Raw genomic sequence first — 20,412 nt, forward strand, 5'->3', positions numbered from 1 at the left:
GAAAAATATTAATGAAATAATTGGCTGAAGTCAGTTTAACGATTGTCAATACACGGTAAGTTTGAGAACGCTATTTTGTCAATGTTGCTGACCTTTGACATGAACATGCTCACATTAAAAACTGATATGTGTGTAAAGATCATTTGAAGGCTATTTAAAAGTCAAGTCCAGTTTGTGCGCTTAAGTGTAGTAGAACGTCTCATAATGTCCCTTGCGTTTATGCGGAAGGACAATGTTTGCATTGAATCAGGTGATTTCAGTTGCGTCCCCTGCAAATGTAATCCTCCTGTTAACCAAACACAAAAAGTTACTTGTGTCAGAAACTTGTCGGGAATGTCTCCCAGATAAGATGGTGCAAGCTGTTCATAGTCAATTCTTTGATGTAGATGGTAAAACAGGCTTTAATTCAGTTCAATGCTAATTTTGGGAAAGTCAATTTACCTGGCATGCAGTAATGGCTGGTTGTTTTGCCTGATTCTTCAGCACCCTGAGGCCATGAAGCTTCACAAACCCTTCACACTAGGAACACAAATTTAATATGCATTTATTGAAAAAAAAAAGCTTCATAGAAGTCTTTTTGAGGATGTTTTTTAGTAATCTGATGCAGCACTGATTTTCTGAATCTTAGTAATTAAATGAAGTTGATTATAAGTGGTGTTTGCTAATGTGAAGGCAATACCAAGTAGACTTAACATAATGTGTCCAAATATCTTCAGTATTTTTATGTGCAAGTATATATCTTCAGAGCATAACACACAGTTTGTGCTTCTGATACGATACATCAAATCATGCAACGCGTTGTGCTAATACTTTGCTAAGAAATCATAATTTTGCCTGGCTGATGAGTAACAACATCGTATACATTTACATTAAAGGAGAGACATGAGCCATGTTTAGGTATCTGAATATCATAGAGATTTTAGTGTGGGCTCTTCAGACTTGGGCCAGTACGTTACCACCTAACAAAACCTTAGCAACGCCCTGGCAACCATCAAGAATTAGCACTTTCATGTCCCAACAATGTTGATAAAATGAGTCAGTGAAGAGCATACATGAGATAAAATGTGAGACAAACGATGTTTGAAAAAACAAAGAAAGTTCAAGTTAAATGTCACTTGCAGACAGAATATTTTTACATGGTAAAATTCCCAAATTATGCAAAAAGTGTGAAAATATTATCTGTATGTATTATAAATGTGTGTATTTAGGACACATGAAATGTTAGCTATGAATTTAGCCCTATCAATCAAAAGAGTTGGCCATTATATTTCGAAACGTTTAAAAATGTCATTTCCACCACAGAATTCTATTAAACACAAGACAGAATTTGAAATGTGATGGGAATCTTTATGGCGGAAATATATAGTGGTGCTTGTACATACACGGTTGAACATTGTAGGCAAAAAATAAAACTAAATAGTGACAGTTATACAGTATATAAATCTCATTATTGAATGTCATGTGCTTGTGCCAATTACTTGAGGAATAGCATTTGGATTAAGGTGGCATATCTTCTGCAGCAGGGCAGAGGTCTGGATCTCAGTGCTGTTGTGGCCCAAATGAAACTGGGACAAAACTGCTAGTATCTTACAGGAATCACAGTCTGTTTGCACAGTGGACACTGCAGAGGACACAATAATTCATATTTAGCATTATCATAGTGTAATTTACAGCAGGAAGAATTATTCTTCAATCATGGATGGTTTGAGGATTTGCTTACACGGTGGTTCTAAAACTTTTGGGGGGCTGGACACCCCACGGGCACCTTAAAGGAATAGTTCACCCAAATATATAAACGATCTCATCGTTAACTCACCCTCATGCCATAGATGTGTATGACTGACTTTCTTCTGATGAACACTCACAACACAGATTCAGAAATAAAGATTTTTTGAAGTATATTTCAACTCTGTAGGTCCATTCAATGCAAGTGAATGGTGACCAAAACTTTTATGCTGCATTTATGAGCTTTTTGAGCTTTAGAGTAATCCATATGACTCCAGTGCTTAAATTCATGTCTTCTAAAGCGATATGATATGTGTGGGTGAGAAACAGACAGTGATGGACTGACCATGTGGTCTAGCATTGGGCCAGTCAATCGCCCCACTCTTATTTATATAAGATATAAGTTTCTCAACCACACCTTTCATATTACTTCAGATGACATGGATTTAACCACTGGAATCATATGGATTACTTTTATGCTGTCTTTATGTGCTTTTTGGACCATTAAAGGTCTGGTCAACATTCACTTGCATTGTGAGGACCAACAGAGCTGAAACATTCTGCTAAAAATCTTAGTTTGTGTTCTTCAGAACAAAGAAAGTCATACACGTCAGGGATGGCATGAGGGAGTAAATGATGAGAGAATTTTCATTTTTGGGTGAACTATCCCTTTAAGAGCTTTTGTTCCGGTGTTTAATAGTTTTAGTTTCAGTTTATTTTAGTTTTAGTATTATTAGTGTTAACTAATTAATTATGTTTAATGTCAAGTTTCTTTGGGCTGTCTAGTGTTATAATGACATTTTCATGTTTATTAAAGGTGGTTTCAAATTATCAAATCATGCTGGCATAACATCGACCATTTTGCAAACCTGTGGAGTCCATGCCAGCACGAGTGTATGTTATTTGGAGCACATACCATATATGAAGAAATTCTCAAATTCATGTAAATTGTTTCAACTTTTCACTCAAATTACTATGCTGATAATATAATTTTTATGAAAAAATAATATTTGAGAACAATCCTAAATAGTAGAATTTCCACAAATAGGACTTGCTGTATATACATTTCATAGAGTTGCATACCACATTTTGAGAACCTCTGTTCTTCATGACATACATGTGCTCAACTCTGCCATTCAGAGTACTTACGCAGTGTCGGTGTCTCTGGGAACAGGCACAGCCCCAGCAAAGTGCAGATGGCATGTGGAGGGGCGGAGGAAATTAGAAGATCAATAATCTTCTTTCCATATGTTTCTATAAAGCTGTCACACTTGTCCTTATATTGTGCTGGCAAATAGGTACATATTTTCTCTAGAAGCTTCTCAATGGCCTCCTAAATCAGGGCCGGAAAAAAAAGATAATTTGATTTTAATTTTAAAGGACTTGCAAGTCAATTAAATTATGAAGCATTGCTTCTATTTGCTATTCATTTTTAAATAATTTACACTTTAATAATAATTAAATGAATAACCAACAGATGTGTATGCTTTACTTCCGTTCTTTCTTTTGGCAACATGCCCTCCAGTGTCTTTATGATGAACAGGCAGAAGGTGCAGATTGGATTGACATGAACCTAGAAAACAGGATACAGGAACTTTAGATAATTGTCATATTAAATATTGATTTATTCAAAAAGTGGACATTATAATAACATTGCTAATAGTTGTCAACCTTTCTATTTTCCTAGCAGAAAGCCAATCATTTTGCTTTATTTCGTGACTAGAACAGCCAAACTATAAGCATGGTCTCAAGGTGACTGATTTTGCCAAGTTACAGGACAGGTCCCCCTGAAAAACCACTACTATCAAACACATAGTCCTATCCTGGCCGTAACCCCAATCCTGAAATCTAACTAGGCCTAACAAAACTGTTCAAACACCAATTCCAGCCTTAAGGCTAACCTTAAAATTTGATTGGTTGATAAAATTTTGTTCCAGAACCATCAAGGAACACTTCATCCTAAACCACAAAAAAAAAAAAAAGAATCCTGCAAGATAAAATTCTTGATGCACTAATTCAAGCTTTATGTGTTCCCAATCAATGTTGTCCCTACCTAATAACTGGCTGCATAAGGCCCGGCGGCCACCAGGGGGCCCCCTGACAAATGTTATCAGTTATTTGCACTAAGAGTAAATGTAATGGCCACACAGCTTGGTTATAAAGACAATATTTTGATGGAACCTGTCAAAACTTCGAAAGTATTATATAATCGTTAAAGAACAGCAAAAAGTTAAAGGTACGTAAATTTGACATTTGAATTTTTAAGGACTGGGGTGGTGAAATTAGTAAGAGTTGTTGACTCTCAGTGTGGGTAACCCGGGTTAAAGTACGCCATATGACAATTTTCATTCTCCCCATTTCCATCCCCTAGAAGTGAAGACAGACAGACCGTATTGTATCTCTTGTGTTGTGTTGGTTTTGTGCTAACACATTTTGTGTTCCCGGTCAAAAATGACCGTCCCACAAAAATTGTTTATAAATCTCTCATATTGCATATATTATCACATGATTGCATTAGATTGCAACTTCTTTTCTTTTTTTGTAATTATGACAGGTTTTGTACTTCTTTAATATATATATATATATATATATTATCCCCTTTTCTCCCAATTTGGAATGCCCAATTCCCAGAACTTAGTAGACCCTCGTGGTGGTGTGGTTACTCACCTCAATCTGGGTGGCGGAGGACAAGTCTCAGTTGCCTCTGCTTCTGAGACTGTTAAACTGCACATCTTATCATGTGGCTCATCGTGCATGACACCACAGAGACTCACAGCATATGGAGGCTCTTTCTATTCTCCATGATTCATGCACAACTTACCACGCACCCCATTGAGAGCAAGAACCACTAATCACGACCATGATGAGGTTACCCCATGTCTACCCTCCCTAGCAACTGGACCAGTTTGGTTGCTTAGGAGACCTGGCTGGAGTCACTCAGCAGCCCTGGATTTGAACTTGTGACTCCAGGTGTGGTAGTCAGTGTCAATACTCGCTGAGCTACCCAGGCCTACAAAAGTGGCTTTTTGTCATGTTTTTCCTTATTATTTCCTGAAACATACATATTATATAGATAGTGGCATATCATAAGTTACAACAGACTATCTGGATTCAAAAGAGCCCAAACACAACTAAATATGATAAGTAGATCTTGAAATATTCCTCAAGGAGTGTACATGGAAAGCTGATGCTCAAAGGGTGCTCAACACACATTGTGTTTGTGTGTGTGTGTGTGTGTGTGTGCATGCGCGCGCACATGTCCGAGGACTTTTTGTGTGCAAACACTCATCCATATATGTGCTAATCTAAAGGATTGGGATGCCCCTGAACACTTAATATTTCTGTATTTTGTATTAAAATCCATTAATTTCCAATGGCCAGTTATTTTGAACCAGGAACACAACAAGTGTAACAAAGTAAAAAAAAAAATGTTTTTAAAGAAAATCAACTTTTGTTTTTGTGTATTTTTTCAGATACAATATTTTCATTTTACTTTTAGTCATTTAGTAGATGCTTTTATCCAATGCAATTTACAAATGATACACATAGCAAGCAATTTGACATACAAAGTTTAACAACATCTATGGTATAGGACTGCCAAATTCTCACAGTGACTGGAGTAGTAAAGATGCTAGCACAGAAGAAAGATACAGACAAGGAATTTCTTGTATTTTTTCCTGTCTATTAAGTGCAGGTTAAGTGCAGTAGTAAGTGCAATAAGTGTAGGTTGGTTAAGTATATGTGAACAATATCAATACATTTTATTCCAACTGGATTAAGTTAAAAAACGGATTTGCATAAAGGTTTTCCGGGTCAAAATGTCCTGATAACAAATTAAGGGTTAAATAAAAATCACCACAAAAAGTGTGATATAACTGGAAGTAAACACCATGTCCTCGTTGTGATAAGGAGGCTCACTGGCAGTTGGGCAACACAGAGAAGTGTTTGGTTTTATTTGGGATGGGGGAGGCTTTTTCCAGCGGATTGGCATCTCACGGGATGGTGGAGAGCAGGGGTCAAAATGTGTGCACGGGGAAGAGACCGGTGTCTCTAGAGTCGCGCTCTTCATTTAAATGCAGCAGTGACGACACACCATTATACATGACAAATCAGGTGCGTTATGTCCCACTGCCAACAGTCGTGTATCTAAGTGCTGTCAATGTAAGCGCAGCATAGTCCTCGTGGGAAGACTAGCATCTGTACATCATCGCACCATTAGCTAGGTAACACCTAGCCAATCACATGTAAGCCATTGCTTTATGATCTGCTCACAATCTATCACATTACTGTTTCAGTGTGCTAACATGGCAACCTCCACCACCCCACCACCACCAGTTGAGTCCCGTTCTGCACAGGGGTAGGCTCCTCGCTCCTACCTCCAATCTCCGGCAGGATCTGATGGTTCCAAGAACAACAACTTCGGACCACCAGACGGTGCTTACGCCAAAGAGTGACATTACATTCCTGTTTTATATTCATCAAATAAATGTCATCTAAAACTTAACTCAAATCTTCCTGATAGAACTATACTTATAATACATACACAGAATATGTTGTTATAATATAAAGTATACTGTTTTAGAATACAATGCTGTGCAAAGCGTCCTGCAACAATTCAAACTAGGGTACAGATAGCATTTACTTACATTTCTTTAACATTTTTATTCTTTCTTATTCGTTTGCACTGTCTTGAAACTTCATTAGAGTTAATTATTCATTTGTAGGCATGAGTTGGTGTGTTTGGTCAGTTTCAATGTTGTACTTCTTAAGCAGTTATACATGTGCTAATAAACTACAGTTGGCTGTTTAGCATTTTTAAGATCTATACTTTTTAATAAATTGACTTATGTAAGCACAGTTTAAACTTGCTTAGTTGTTGATTTAGGGTCTGTTTGATTAGGTGTAAGTAGGACCTGTTCTCAAAGTTCTATCAATAATTATAGACTTTGCAGAGGCAGATACATACAAAGATGAAAATCTGTGACTTGGACTCTAATTCGACTTAATTCCTCATTTTGCAAAGCAATAGTTCAGACAATGTCTGAGTAATGAGTACTTTGATGACTTCTTGGATATATTGTATGTCTAATGCTTACCTCTTCACTAGTTCCTCTTAAGGGTTTTGCATAAAGGAAGCCAGACTCATTCAAACCAACAGTTAGCACTTTTCTCTCTGACCGGATGCTGCATAGTCCCAACAATGAACATATGTCACCTTCTTTGTGATTCTGTGGTGAAGATACAAACATGTATTTCAATGACTGTGTATTATATTATTCAAACAAAAAAACATGTCAATGGACATAAAGTATATACAGGTGAAACTCGAAAAATTAGAATATCGTGCAAAAGTTCATTAATTTCAGTAATTCAACTTAAAAGGTGAAACTAATATATTATATAGACTCATTACAACCAAAGTAAGATATTTCAAGCCTTTATTTGATATAATTTTGATGATTATGGCTTACAGCTTATGAAAACCCCAAATTCAGAATCTCAGAAAATTAGAATATTGTGAAAAGGTTCAGTATTGTAGGCTCAAAGTGTCACACTCTAATCAGCTAAACACCTGCAAAGGGTTCCTGAGCCTTTAAATGGTCTCTCAGTCTGGTTCAGTTGAATTCACAATCATGGGGAAGACTGCTGACCTGACAGTTGTGCAGAAAACCATCATTGACACCCTCCACAAGGAGGGATAGCCTCAAAAAGGTAATTGCAAAAGAAGTTGGATGTTCTCAAAGTGCTGTATCAAAGCACATTAATAGAAAGTTAAGTGGAAGGGAAAAGTGTGGAAGAAAAAGGTGCACAAGCAGCAGGGATGACCGTAGCCTGGAGAGGATTGTCAGGAAAAGGCCATTCAAATGTGTGGGGGAGCTTCACAAGGAGTGGACTGAGGCTGGAGTTACTGCATCAAGAGCCACCACACACAGACGGGTCCTGGACATGGGCTTCAAATGTCAAACGTCTTACCTGGGCTAAAGAAAAAAGAACTGGTCTGTTGCTCAGTGGTCCAAAGTCCTCTTTTCTGATGAGAGCAAATTTTGCATCTCATTTGGAAACCAAGGTCCCAGAGTCTGGAGGAAGAATGGAGAGGCACACAATCCAAGATGGTTGAAGTCCAGTGTGAAGTTTCCACAGTCTGTGTTGGTTTGGGGAGCCATGTCATCGGCTGGTGTTGGTCCACTGTGCTTTATTAAGTCCAGAGTCAACGCAGCCATCTACCGGGACATTTTAGAGCACTTCATGCTTCCTTCAGCAGACAAGCTTTATGGAGATGCTGACTTCATATTCCAGCAGGACTTGGCACCTGCCCACACTGCCAAAAGTACCAAAACCTGGTTCAATGACCATGGTATTACTGTGCTTGATTGGCCAGCAAACTCGCCTGACCTGAACCCCATAGAGAATCTATGGGGCATTGCCAAGAGAAAGATGAGAGACATGAGACCAAACAATGCAGAAGAGCTGAAGGCTGCTATTGAAGCATCTTGGTCTTCCATAACACCTCAGCAGTGCCACAGGCTGATAGCATCCATGCCACGCCGCATTGAGGCAGTAATTAATGCAAAAGGGGCCCAAACCAAGTACTGAGTACATATGCATGATTATACTTTTCAGAGGGCCGACATTTCTGTATTTAAAATCCTTTTTTTTATTGATTTCATGTAATATTCTAATTTTCTGAGATTCTGAATTTGGGGTTTTCATAAGCTGTAAGCCATAATCATCAAAATTATATCAAATAAAGGCTTGAAATATCTTACTTTGCTTGTAATGAGTCTATATAATATATTAGTTTCACCTTTTAAGTTGAATTACTGAAATTAATGAACTTTTGCACGATATTCTAATTTTTCGAGTTTCACCTGTATATATGTATATATATATATATATATATATATTTTTTTTTTCCCTAAAATACAATTCTAAGGTTTTTGTTTAAAGTATTTAGATTGAACCAATAAAAATGCTGGCATTGTGGCTGAACAGTTAATTGAGAATCACCCTGTTGTCATTATAGTGTAAGATTTTAAATGGAGAGGTACTCACTGCTAATTCACTGAAATATTGTATGATCAGATGTCGATATTTATTCGCTCCATCCGTGCACCAAAGCATAGAGGGGAATTCATAACACAACTCGTTGAGAGCTTCTTCAGTAAGGTGCTGTGAAGAGCAGACAGTTTAAGACCAAAATATAGACACCCAATCAAGAATACAACAAAAGGCCATGAGCAAAAACAAAAACCTAGCATGAGCAATTTTAAAAGTGCATTAGCATTTTTCAAAAATTATAAATTCTGTCAGTGTTGGATAGTGTACTGGTTAAATGTAATCTGGATTACACAATCTGATTACAAAAACAATTACTTGTAATGTGTAATCAAAGTAACATTTTATGGATTACATGGAATATGGATTACATTACCTATCAGTGTTGATTTTCGATGAGTCACTAAATACTTTATTTGTTAATCAAAGTGTGTAAAGGAGGGTAAACTTGACACACTTAAATCGGATTATCAAAACATGCAATAAGTAATCCAAAAATTAATAAATAAGATTTTAAAAAGTGTAATCTAAAAGATTACATTACTGATTACAAATTTTGTTCTGTAATTTGTCATCAGTAACAGATTAGATTTCAGAAGTAATCCAAAAATAAATGCAGTTTAATATAACTAAAAAAAGGCCATGGTCTATGGAAAAAATACTATGGACATTTTTATTCGTAGTATTAATTGTAGTCATTTAAGTACAGCAAAGTATTTTATTTTTTTGTTTACCACATAGTACTGCTTTAATATCCAGTTGAAAACAAAAGTGCATTCTTGTGAGCTATAAGAAAGTGAAACTAGATCTGTACTTCGTCAATAATCCAACTGCTAATTTCACTTCTGTAAAGCAATTACAATGACCCACCCATGGCATCCTATGGTAGTTACCGTTTGTTTTATCATTTTTGCTGTGCGAGAGGTTTTTTAAACTACTATAGACACAATCTGTTCTTTGATTACCCGCAGTATGTTCAATTAGTTTCAAAGTAGTGACATCTACCTCTGAGAATATACAACACACACACACACACACACACACACACACACACACACAAATTCACCTGTGAGTCTTGATTGGAGAGCATTTCCCTTAATGACCGTACAATCCTGTTGCAATCACTGCACATGTTATTCATCTAAATAATGACAATGACAGTGAATGTTTGTATTGAAGTTGCAATTTGCTTGATCATGATATCTTTTGGCCAACCAGGTTCTTTGTGCACTCATTTCTTGCACTAAAATGTTTAAATGTAAAAAGTGACCAGACATATGAACAAAAATGTCATTTCATGAGGTATATTCTGTAATAATTCTTCTGTGTAATAGTCTGCAAGTAACATGCACAGTCAAAAGAATGCTAGTGTGCACCAGTTTAAAAAACCACAAACTCTCACAGCCTCTTTTTAGGGTTTGTAATATGGCAAACAAATTTTTATTAGAAAAAAGGAAGTGTAAAAATTTTCTCAGATCTTCTTTTGAAGTTCACAGATGTTGGATAGTGATATGGTCGCATTTATTATTTGAATGGCAAATCCTTGCACCACTGTAAACATTACTAATGCTGTTCAGAATGGATCAGAACCATTTCTGACCATTATAATCTTCTGAGGAGTTGTTATTGATGTATTTCTTTTGGAAAAAATCCTTCTTTTTTTTACCTTTTTTGTATTTGGATAAGCATGTAAATGTAAGGAGAAGAATGTGTGACTTTGCATTTGCATGACTTCACATGACATTTTAAGGAACGACACCTGTCCTTTAGTGCTACTGGGAAATTGTAAATATTAATAAGCTTTTTAAACAACATACCCCAATAGCCGTATGTGCTACAATTTATGGGGTATGTTGTCACAGCAACCATTAAATAGCTTGTTGGAGGTTTTGAGCTAAATTTAAACAGTAAAACAAGAATGAAGCTCAAAACAATTCATGAAGCAGCAAAATTAATTAATTAAGATTACAACATATACAGTAAAACAGATATGACAACCTGCACTAAATCTGACATTTATGGAAACAAGTAAATAAATCAATCATAATATTTTAACATATCTCTTCTATGTATAGCTTTTACATTACATTGTAAATGCAGCATGCTATTTGCCAACCGTTCATCACTCACTATTGGAGGGCTAGATGTTTGCGGTGTGGTGCGGTGAAGATCAATTTCCACATGTCTTGCCCATCCTATAGAGCAACCAGAATAGGCAGGTATTTAAAAAATGTTATGCTCTGCACTGAACAAGTCTCAGAAAACCAAATGCCTTAGAAAGTATAGGAGCGCATTTGAACGTAACTGTCTACAGTCTTAATTCTTAACTCTTTTTGGAGGAGGCTACTGAGGAATATGTGTAGGCTCTCATAAGAGAAGGCTAAATATTTAAATAGTCAAATTGAATTTTATATATGGTCAAACAAAATATAAAAAATAAGGCCAGCCTTGGTTAACTTTAAAATGTTCTTACCTGAAGACAGAGTAGATGTGAACACAAAAAGAGTTAAGATGGCAAACTCCATTGTCTGCATTGTAGAAATGCTTTCAGGGAAGTCTTGATCTGGAGTAAAGAGTGTTCTTCCACTGCAGTCAGTTTATCTTAAAACTGATGCAGTTTAGGGGGTTGTCTCTGTTCATATATGCTAATCAACTCAAGAATCATTCCCTTCTAAATATCACTTGTGTTTTTGATTTGTATTTTACTTTGATGAAGTAGACTAACTATTTTAACCACCAGCCATCTAGCTAATCATTAACTACAGATATATAGTATTCATTAAATAGACAATTTACACCTGTGATGAAATTAAACTGTAGCCGGTGGGTTGTAAAGGAACAACACAGGATACAATAATATCTTTAAAAATATATCTTTATTGAAGCAAAAACGTTGTCCAATACCAACTGGGCCTGTGTGAAAAAGTGTTTGCAGATCATGCTCGAAAACCCTCCAATGTGGCTGAACTAAAGCACTTCTGCAAAGAAGTTCAAGCACAGCGTTGTGAACGACTGATCTCCAGTTATCGGAAGCATTGGTTGCAGTTGTTGCTGCTAAAGGTGGCACAACCAGCTATTAAGTTTAAGGGGGAAGTTAGTTTTTCACATGGGTGATATACAGTAGGTGTTGGATAACTTTTTTGCTTCAATAATAAATAAAAAATATTTGAAAACTGTATTTTGTGTTTAATCAGTTTATCGCCCCCACCCCCTGTTTTTTTATTTTTGCTTTTGATTATTTTTGCAAATGTATACATACAGAATGTTGTATATAGGACTTTACAATGGACATGTAAATAATAAAATACCCTATGCTAAATGTACAAAATCTTTCTTCCACTAAAAACAGCAGTACATTCTGGCCCCTTATTTGAAGTTTTATCAGGTATTGTCTTCTAGTGTTATATCATTAAAATGCATCATATTTCAGGCTTTGGAGCACTTCACCAATAATCATCAATATCTTTAAATTCAGTCTAACAGACACATTCAGCAATGCATCATACACCAGATGAGTGATAAATATTTGCCATTAAATATTTCTATTAATAATATGAAACAGTATTTTGCATAATTTCTTTAAAATAAAAAAATCTGTTTGTCCTAATGACAATGGGATTATTAAAATCACCTATATTTGTGATAAAATCACATCACATGAGCCAGTCTCTGTCTCTATGTTAATCAAACACTTTTCTTTCGCCAAAATCGGTATACATTAACCGAAATTTCGAAACACTGCCCCCAGTGGCCAAAGCGGTAACTGTTGAAGGGCATATGGGCACTTGTGTGCCCCATTTATGTCCAGGAGGGGTCGCCAAAAGCTAGTAGTGAAGCAAGTTGGTATTTTTTTGCTTTACAGGATGTTATTCAATGAAGAGAAAAGCATATATCTATAGATTCTATTCCCCAAACCCAAACCTTACCTTAACCATTAGTGGAGTAAAAAAGTAATGTTAGATGGAAAAGTGAAACCTCCAAATCATCCTCGTCATTGATTATTCAAACGTGGTTACTGTATGGCTTTGAACCCTAGTCTCCCACGCGGCTGATGCAACGTGCTACCATTCCCACCAGGTGGAAAAATAAACACATTGAAACCGCTGCAAACATTTCTGATAAGAATGATACGTGTCTGCGCGTAAGCATACAGTCGCCGATCCCAGGGTACCGAAAGTATCGGAAACAAGTGCGGTAAAGTTAGATTTATATTTGACATTTGTTTGACATTCGCGAGGAGATTTTTTTATCATGTCAATTTTATCAGCCCTATGACCGTTTGACCTAGAGACATGAAACCAACTGTAAAACACTCAGAAAAGTATTCTTTATATGGCACAAGGCCTGTTTTTGGGGGGTACACATTCAGTACTTTTTATACAGATTCAATTATCCCTATATCCCAAGAGCACATGCTTTTATTCTTTTCTATGTACTAACCAAAGACTTTCAGATCTTTCAGATGGCAAAACAAACAACTGCTCAATTTCAACATATTCCTGAGGCCTTTTGAATCAGTCCCTCAAAAAATTCAATTTCAAAGCTCCGGACAGGAATGGCTCAGAGTTTGCTCTCTTCCTCAGGTAATGTGATGATAAAATGTATCATTTGTTTCACACAACATCAATGAAATATGCCCCAAAATAATACATTTGTACCTTTTTTTGATTCAAACAAAGAATACTGTCCTGTTTGTGGACTACAAGAACTTCCATGAATTAAGGGGAGAGGAGCAGCAGTCATTGACTGGGTACATTTCAGAGTTTTAATGTGACAGAGTCTAAAGCTCAGGACAGGTAACCATAAGGCTGCTGGTTCAAAGTCACATAATGAGTGAGCTATGAGCCATCACCATTCTGGTCTTGAGCTAGACAAATAAACTATGGTTGCTGCAATGGGACTGTTTCTCCAGTAAATACATGGTCATAGGCAGAAATCGCTGGGGGTCTGGACCCTCCCTATCTGAGGGTTGTCCCCCTCTAAAATATCATTAAAATATGTGTCTTGTAAATAATATAATGATATGTTTTTAAAAAAATTGTTTAAGAAATAAAATAATACAAATGCAAATGGGGCAACAACAAAAAAACGTTTTAAACATTTTGAGTCCCCCCTCCCTTGCCTCACAGTGCTTTGGTCAAGTACAATTTTGCCTGTATTATTGGTGTCCCCTTCAAATTTTGCTCTTGAGAATTGTTATGTTTATTGTCTCCCCCAACATTTTGATGAAATTTTCGCCCCTGTACATGGTGTTAGATAAAAGCATCTGCTTATGATTACTTTAAAAATAACTACTTAAAGTAAATATTAATGAGCTCTTGGCATCACTGATGTTAAGGAGTAAAAAATTGCTGTGACAATGTTTTGATAATTTTTTAATTTACAATTGTAGTTTTGGAATTTTTAGACTTTTAGTTTACCTCTGTGCAATATTCTCTCTTTGCATGTATTAACTATTGTTCCTTGTTTTTCTGTGTTTTGTTTGTTTCAGATTCAGTGTGAAAGATGTGAACACTGGTTTCATGACTGTTGCCTGAAATCATATAGTGTCCCAGACAAACGTCTAGGTTACGGATGTAACCTCCGTTCCCTGATGGAGGGAACGAGACGTTGTGTCGGAGAAGCGACACTAGGGGTCTCTCTTGAGCACCGAATATGCCTCTGATCCATTGAAAAAAGGCCAATGAGAAGTTGGCAGTCAGTATTTGCATACCCCGCCCCCGGACATACGGGTATAAAGGCGAGGCAAATACTAGAGTTCATTCAGGATTTTTCTGAGGAGCCGGAAATGGTTCTGGCCACTACAGCGGTTCGGCTCAGCGACGTGGCCCGGGAAGACACAACGTCTCGTTCCCTCCATCAGGGAACGGCGGTTACATCCGTAACCTAGACGTTCCCCGTCTGTCGCTCTCTCCACGTTGTGTCGGAGAAGCGACACTAGGGGTTCAATTTAAATCCGCCATGCGCTGAGCCGTGTACGTGTTCTGCTGACACAGGAGCGGGCAGGTATTTGTTACGTGCCAAACGACCAGCTGTGCCAGGGCACGTACCCTTCCCCAATGCCCCAGAAAAGTCGTCGGGATCCTTTTGGTTACCCTAGGCAGGGGAACAAGGCGACGCTTGCCAACCTGGGAACGGGCCAAGCCTGGCTGGGCCTCTTTTCTCTCTATGTTTCTTGCATAGAGCAATAGACAGCCGGGGCCCTTACATGCACTGAGGGAAGGGGGTCTTTCCCAATTTCCCATACTTTCAGGGGGGGGAAGACCCGCAGAGACCACCCCTGCCCAACTGGGGAGGTATGGTGGTGAATACGTCACATGTGTTCTTAGGCGACACGTGGAAGTGGCGCGGTGGCAGATCCAGCCTCAGCGAGGGTGGAGTTGCTACACACGGCGACCGGGGGGGCAGCCGAAACTTACCCAAGGAAAATGCGGGTCTGCTCGTAAGGGAAATACACACAGGGGGAGTCTGCGTAGGAGGCCCTTACTCTGTGGAGCACCTATTTCAGTACAGGGTAGATCTGCGTACCCGCAGTGGATTGGGTCGGCAAGTTCCTCCGCCGAACTGCGGACCCATGAGGGCTAGGGAGGAATCAACCAGGGATTCACGTTGAGTGGAGTCTCCTGGGAAAAAAGACGCACTGTTTTACCTCAAGCGAGGGAAAGGGCGTATACGCAAGCGATTCACCCGGCCAGCCCATCAGCGTGTTACCGAGTTCTACTGGCTCGGACCTGAGAAAACACGGGATGAAACTGACTCAACCCTGAGATTGTAGTATCTCGCAAAGGTGTTGGGTGTTGCCCAACCCGCTGCTCTACAAATGTCTGCCAGGGAGGTACCCTTAGCCAGTGCCCACGAGGACGCAACACTCCTTGTCGAGTGAGCTCGGACCTGCAAGGGTGGGGGCACGGCCTGGGTGTGATAAGCCAATGAAATGGCATCTACAACCCAGTGGGAAAGCCTCTGTTTGGAGACAGCGTTTCCTTTCCGCTGTCCCCCAAAGCATACAAAGAGCTGCTCAGAGCGTCTAAAGCTCTGCGTGCGGTCCAGGTAGGTACGTGCTTTGCGTACCTACCGGACACAGCAACGAAGGGGCTGGTTCCGCCTCCTCCCGGGGCAGCGCTTGCAGGTTCACTACCTGGTCTCTGAAGGGCGTGGTAGGAACCTTGGGCACATAGCCCGGTCGCGGTCTTAGGATCACATGAGTGTCTGCCGGACCGAACTCCAGGCAAGTGTCGCTGACAGAGAACGCTTGCAGGTCCCCGACCCTCTTGATGTAAGCGAGCGCGATCAGCAGGGCAGTCTTAAGGGAGAGGGCCCTGAGTCCAACTGATTCTAGCGGCTCGAAGGGAGGTCTCTGGAGGCCCACGAGGACTACCGAGAGGTCCCAGGAGGGGAACAGGCTTGGCCGGGAGGGATTTAACCTCCGGGCGCCTCTTAGGAACCTGATGATTAAGTCGTGCTTACCAAGAGACTTACCGTCTACTGCGTTGTGGTGAGCCGCGATAGCAGCGACATACACCTTTAGGGTGGAAGGGACAGCCTCCCTCCAGCCTCTCCTGCAGGAATAAGAGCACTGACCTAACTGCGCACCTCTGTGGGTCTTCGGCCCTGGAAGAACACCAATCTGCTGAACAGGCGCCACTTCTGGGCGTAAAGCTGCCTGGTAGAAGGGGCTCTGGCTTGGTTGATCGTGTCTACGACGGTAGGTGGTAGACCGGCTAGATCTTCCGCGTCCCGTCCAGGGACCAGACGTGGAGTTTCCAGAGGTCTGGATGCGGATGCCAGAGCGTGCCCTGCCCCTGAGAAAGAAGGTCCTTCCTCAGGGGAATTCGCCAGGGAGGGGCTGTCGCGAGGAGCACGAGGTCCGAGAACCAGGCCCGGTTGGGCCAGTAGGGAGCCACCAGTGTGACTTGTTCCTCATCCTCCCTGACCTTGCACAGCACCTGTGCAAGAAGGCTCACTGGAGGAAAAGCATACTTGCGTAGCCCCACGGGCCAGCTGTGCGCCAGCGCGTCTGTCCCAAGGGGAGCCTCTGTTCGGCCGTACCAGAGCGGGCAGTGGGAGGTCTCTCGGGAGGCAAACAGGTCTACCTGGGTTCTGCCGAACTGTTCCCAAATCAGCTGGACCGACTGGGGGTGGAGCCTCCACTCTCCACTGGGTAAGCTCTGTCGTGACAGTGCGTCCGCTACCACATTGAGCTTGCCGGGGATGTGAGTGGCACGCAGCGACCGGAGTCCAAAGGAGGAGATGACGGGCGAGTCGTGACATGTGGCGGGAGCGTACGCCGCCTTGGCGATTCATGTACGCTACCGCAGTGGTGCTGTCTGACCTGATTAGGACGTGTTTGTCTCGAATTAACGGGAGAAACCGCCGCAGGGCAAAGAAGACAGTCAACAACTCTAGGCAGTTGATATGCCAGCGCAGCGGGGCCCCTCTCCAACGGCCCGCGGCTGCGTTCCCTTTGCACACGGCACCCCAACCCAATCTGGAGGCGTCGGTAGTGACCAGGACGCGTCGGGACACCTGCTGCAGGGGCACTCCTGCCCGTAGAAAGCAGAGGTCTGTCCGGGGTTGTAGTGTTTTTCGGCAGGTGTGGGTGATCGTCACACGGTGCGTGCCGTGGCGCCATGCTCGTCTCGGGACTCGAGTCTGAAGCCAGTGCTGAATCGGTCTCATATGCATCAACCCCAGCGGCGTGGTCGTGGCGGAGGATGCTATATGCCCCAGGAGCCTCTGGAAGAGTTTTAAAGGGACCATTGTGCCTGGCCTGAATTTGGCGAGGCATTTCAGCACCGACTGCGCACGCTCGTTGGTGAGACGTGCGGACATTGAGACTGAGTCTAACTCCATGCCGAGAAAGGAGATGCTCTGGACCTGGGTGAGCTTGCTCTTTTCTCGGTTGACCTGAAGCCCCAAGCGGCTGAGGTGCCTGAGCACCTGGTCTCTGTGAGCGCATAGTAACTCTCGGGAGTGGGCCAATATGAGCCAGTCGTCGAGGTAGTTGAGTATGCGGATGCCGGCTTCTCGGAGCGGGGCAAGAGCTGCCTCTGCGACTTTCGTGAAGACGCGAGGGGACAGAGACATGCCGAAGGGGAGGACTTTGTACTGGAACGCCTGGCCGTCGAACGCGAACCGTAGAAAAGGTCGGTGTCGCGGCAAGATTGAGATGTGGAAGTACGCGTCCTTCGGGTCTACCGCTGCGAACCAATCTAGGTGTTGGACGCTTGTCAAGATGCATTTGTGCATGAGCATTTTGAACGGGAGTTTGAGCAGCGCTCGATTGAAAACTCGCAGGTCCAAGATTGGTCGTAAGCCGCCGCCTTTCTTGGGTACAATGAAGTAAGGGCTGTAGAAACCCTTCTTCATTTCGGTTGGAGGGCCTGGCAAACTGAATTGCGTAACCAAGTCGGATGGTCCGGGCCAGCCAGCGAGACGGGTTGGGAAGTGAAAGCCACGCATCCAATCTCCGTGCTAGGGGCACCAAAGGGACGGTTATTTTTGACGTACCGGCGGGCTTCGCAGCGGGTGGAGCAGGTAGTACGCCGTCGGGAGGCGCGGACGCGTCCCGAGGCTCTGGTGCTGAGAAAAGTCTCAAAGCACTTACCTTGCTCCGGACATCCGGCAGGGGGCGGGTTGGTGACTGAGGAGGAGGTCCTCTAGTGGCGTCCTCTGGACTCGTCAGAACCGGCCGGCCGGGGAACAGTCGTGGGGCTGAAGGCGGATCTGGGGCCGCGTTCAGCGTGCCGGGACTGTTGAGGCCTGGCGGCAGAGTGCCGTGAGAACGGCATTTGCGGGCCAGGTGACCCAGAGACAAAAGAGGAAATAGCTCTATTATTGAGAATGTGAGTACCGCAGCCCCCGTTAGGGGGTGTGGCAAATGAAATTAATTCAACAAAAGATTCTCCTCCCGGCCCCCCACCAGGGAACGGAGTGGTCTTACCAGCTCCGGAGCTAACGTCTCAGTCTCTGGGTCGGTCATCTCATGAGCGCCTAGGAGCCTTCCGGGTCCTCGAGGGGGTCCGTGAGATGAGGGGGCGTCCATCTTCTGCGGGGAGCTCGACGCCAGGGCGGAGAGCTGGGCCCATGTTTGTTGAGGCGGAGCACCACTTTTCTTTCTTTCTTGAAAGCCGCAGGAGGACGCCCTCAGCGAGCAGACAGGGCATGGCCCCTGGCGACACGTTTGCGGCAGGGCAGGATGTGTGAAAATAGCCTCCGTCTGTTTCTTCACCACTGAGGGCTGCTGGGTAGAGTCGTCAGGTGGTGTCGCCGAATGGACGGAGCTGGGAGACGGGAGCGTATGAGAAAGCGTGCTTTGTCTACCTCCTCTACTGCGACCAGGTCCAGTCCATGTGTTGAGTTTCCGGACCACAAGGGGGGCCATCGCCTGTTCGAGTGCAGTTCCTGCAGCACGTCAAGAACAGGACTACCCAAGTGCACATTTTTGGAGCCTTGGCCCGGTGGACTGCAGGGGGGGCCATGGCGTGCAGGGGGGGAGTGGTCTGGGACCGCTCTACCGCCGAGGGTAGTGAGAGCGGAGGAGCGAGGAAGCTTGGCTTGCTCAGCTCGTCATGCACGTCCGGGAAGAAAGGAACCGGGGGTGGGGCGCGGCTGTGAGCGGCGCACATGCCCGTGGAACCAAACAAGTAGCCGTGAGGGGAGGGGGATGGTATTTTCCGGTCCAACCTCGCGCTCGCTGTACCCGGGGAAGCATATCGGACCTCTGTGCATCAGGCTCCGACTGGGCGCGCAGACGAGTCATCAGCATCAGACGCCGCTGTAACGCTCTCCGATGCAGCGGTGATTATCGTCATCCAATCCCGGGAGCTCAAGGGACCGGCAGGCCGGCCGTGAAGCGGGCCGCACTCATCCCGAGCAGATGGGAGCAAGCAAGCGTGCTGGTGAGGCGGGTGGTTCGCGGGGATTTACCCGGCGAACACAGCCCGTCTTTATCCCCAAATCACCTTCATCGCCCGCGGCGCCTGCCCCAATCCCGTGGGAAAGAGGTGAGGCGCGGGGGGCGGCTGAAGTGGCTTTCTCTCATGACAAAAGAAAGCCTATGACCGCAATGCTGCAACAGCTATGTTCTCGCACTGAGAGCATAACCTTATTGGAGAGAAAATGCTCATCCCGAGCTCGGACGGAAGCCAGCAAGCGTACCGGGGAGGCGGGAGGCTCGCGGGGGGGTACCCTGCAAACACAGCCCGTCTTTATCCCCAAATCACCTTCAACGCCCGCGGCGCCTGCCCCAATCCCGTGGGAAAGAGGCGGGGGGCGGCTGAAGTGGCTTTCTCTCACTACAAGAAAAAGCCTACGACCGCAATGCTGTCATGGCTATGTTCTCGCACAGAAAACATAGACCATTCATAAAAACGCTGCCTGCGTGTAATCGCAACCCAGGTACGCCAGGCAGTTTTTATGACCGTAGGAGGTGGGGAGAAATCGACCGCATCCGGAAACTACACAGAGGCGGAAACACGTCTTTAAAAAGACGCGTCCTGAAAAGGACGTTCAACACCGCTGTGTATTGCTCTTTTAGAGAAAATCACTCTCTTAAACAACTCTCTTAGAGTTGGGTTTCTGCACTGTCGAAGCGCCCAGGGGCAATTGCACTGCCATGCAAGAAGGAGA

General features: G+C 42.9%; 1 protein-coding gene across 1 annotated transcript; it reads right to left on the reverse strand.

Annotated features, from left to right (window-relative positions):
- Positions 1-48: 48 nt before the first annotated feature.
- On the reverse strand, positions 49-11,500 carry LOC127638577 (prosaposin-like). Its single transcript, XM_052120160.1, has 10 exons — positions 11,255-11,500; positions 10,912-10,976; positions 9,848-9,922; positions 8,779-8,895; positions 6,822-6,953; positions 3,218-3,298; positions 2,875-3,058; positions 1,479-1,621; positions 442-519; positions 49-286 (listed from the first exon to the last, which is right to left on the reverse strand). The coding sequence occupies exons 1-10, from the start codon at positions 11,313-11,315 to the stop codon at positions 257-259; spliced, it is 966 nt and encodes a 321-aa protein (XP_051976120.1). The 5' UTR covers positions 11,316-11,500; the 3' UTR covers positions 49-256.
- Between the last annotated feature and the right edge of the window lie 8,912 nt (positions 11,501-20,412).

The sequence above is a fragment of the Xyrauchen texanus genome, chromosome 4 (assembly GCF_025860055.1).
Source record: "Xyrauchen texanus isolate HMW12.3.18 chromosome 4, RBS_HiC_50CHRs, whole genome shotgun sequence".
Taxonomy (NCBI): Eukaryota; Metazoa; Chordata; class Actinopteri; order Cypriniformes; family Catostomidae; genus Xyrauchen; species Xyrauchen texanus.

What these genes read in the sequence shown, in the direction of transcription:
- LOC127638577 (XM_052120160.1), bottom strand. Translation starts at nt 11,315, where the DNA reads ATGCAGACAATGGAGTTTGCCATCTTAACTCTTTTTGTGTTCACATCT. An exon ending in CACATCTACTCTGTCTTCAG is followed by an intron (nt 10,977 to 11,254) that starts GTAAGAACATTT and finishes GTTGCTCTATAG; the next exon opens with GATGGGCAAGACATGTGGAA. An exon ending in CAGCCATTACTGCATGCCAG is followed by an intron (nt 287 to 441) that starts GTAAATTGACTT and finishes TTTGGTTAACAG; the next exon opens with GAGGATTACATTTGCAGGGG.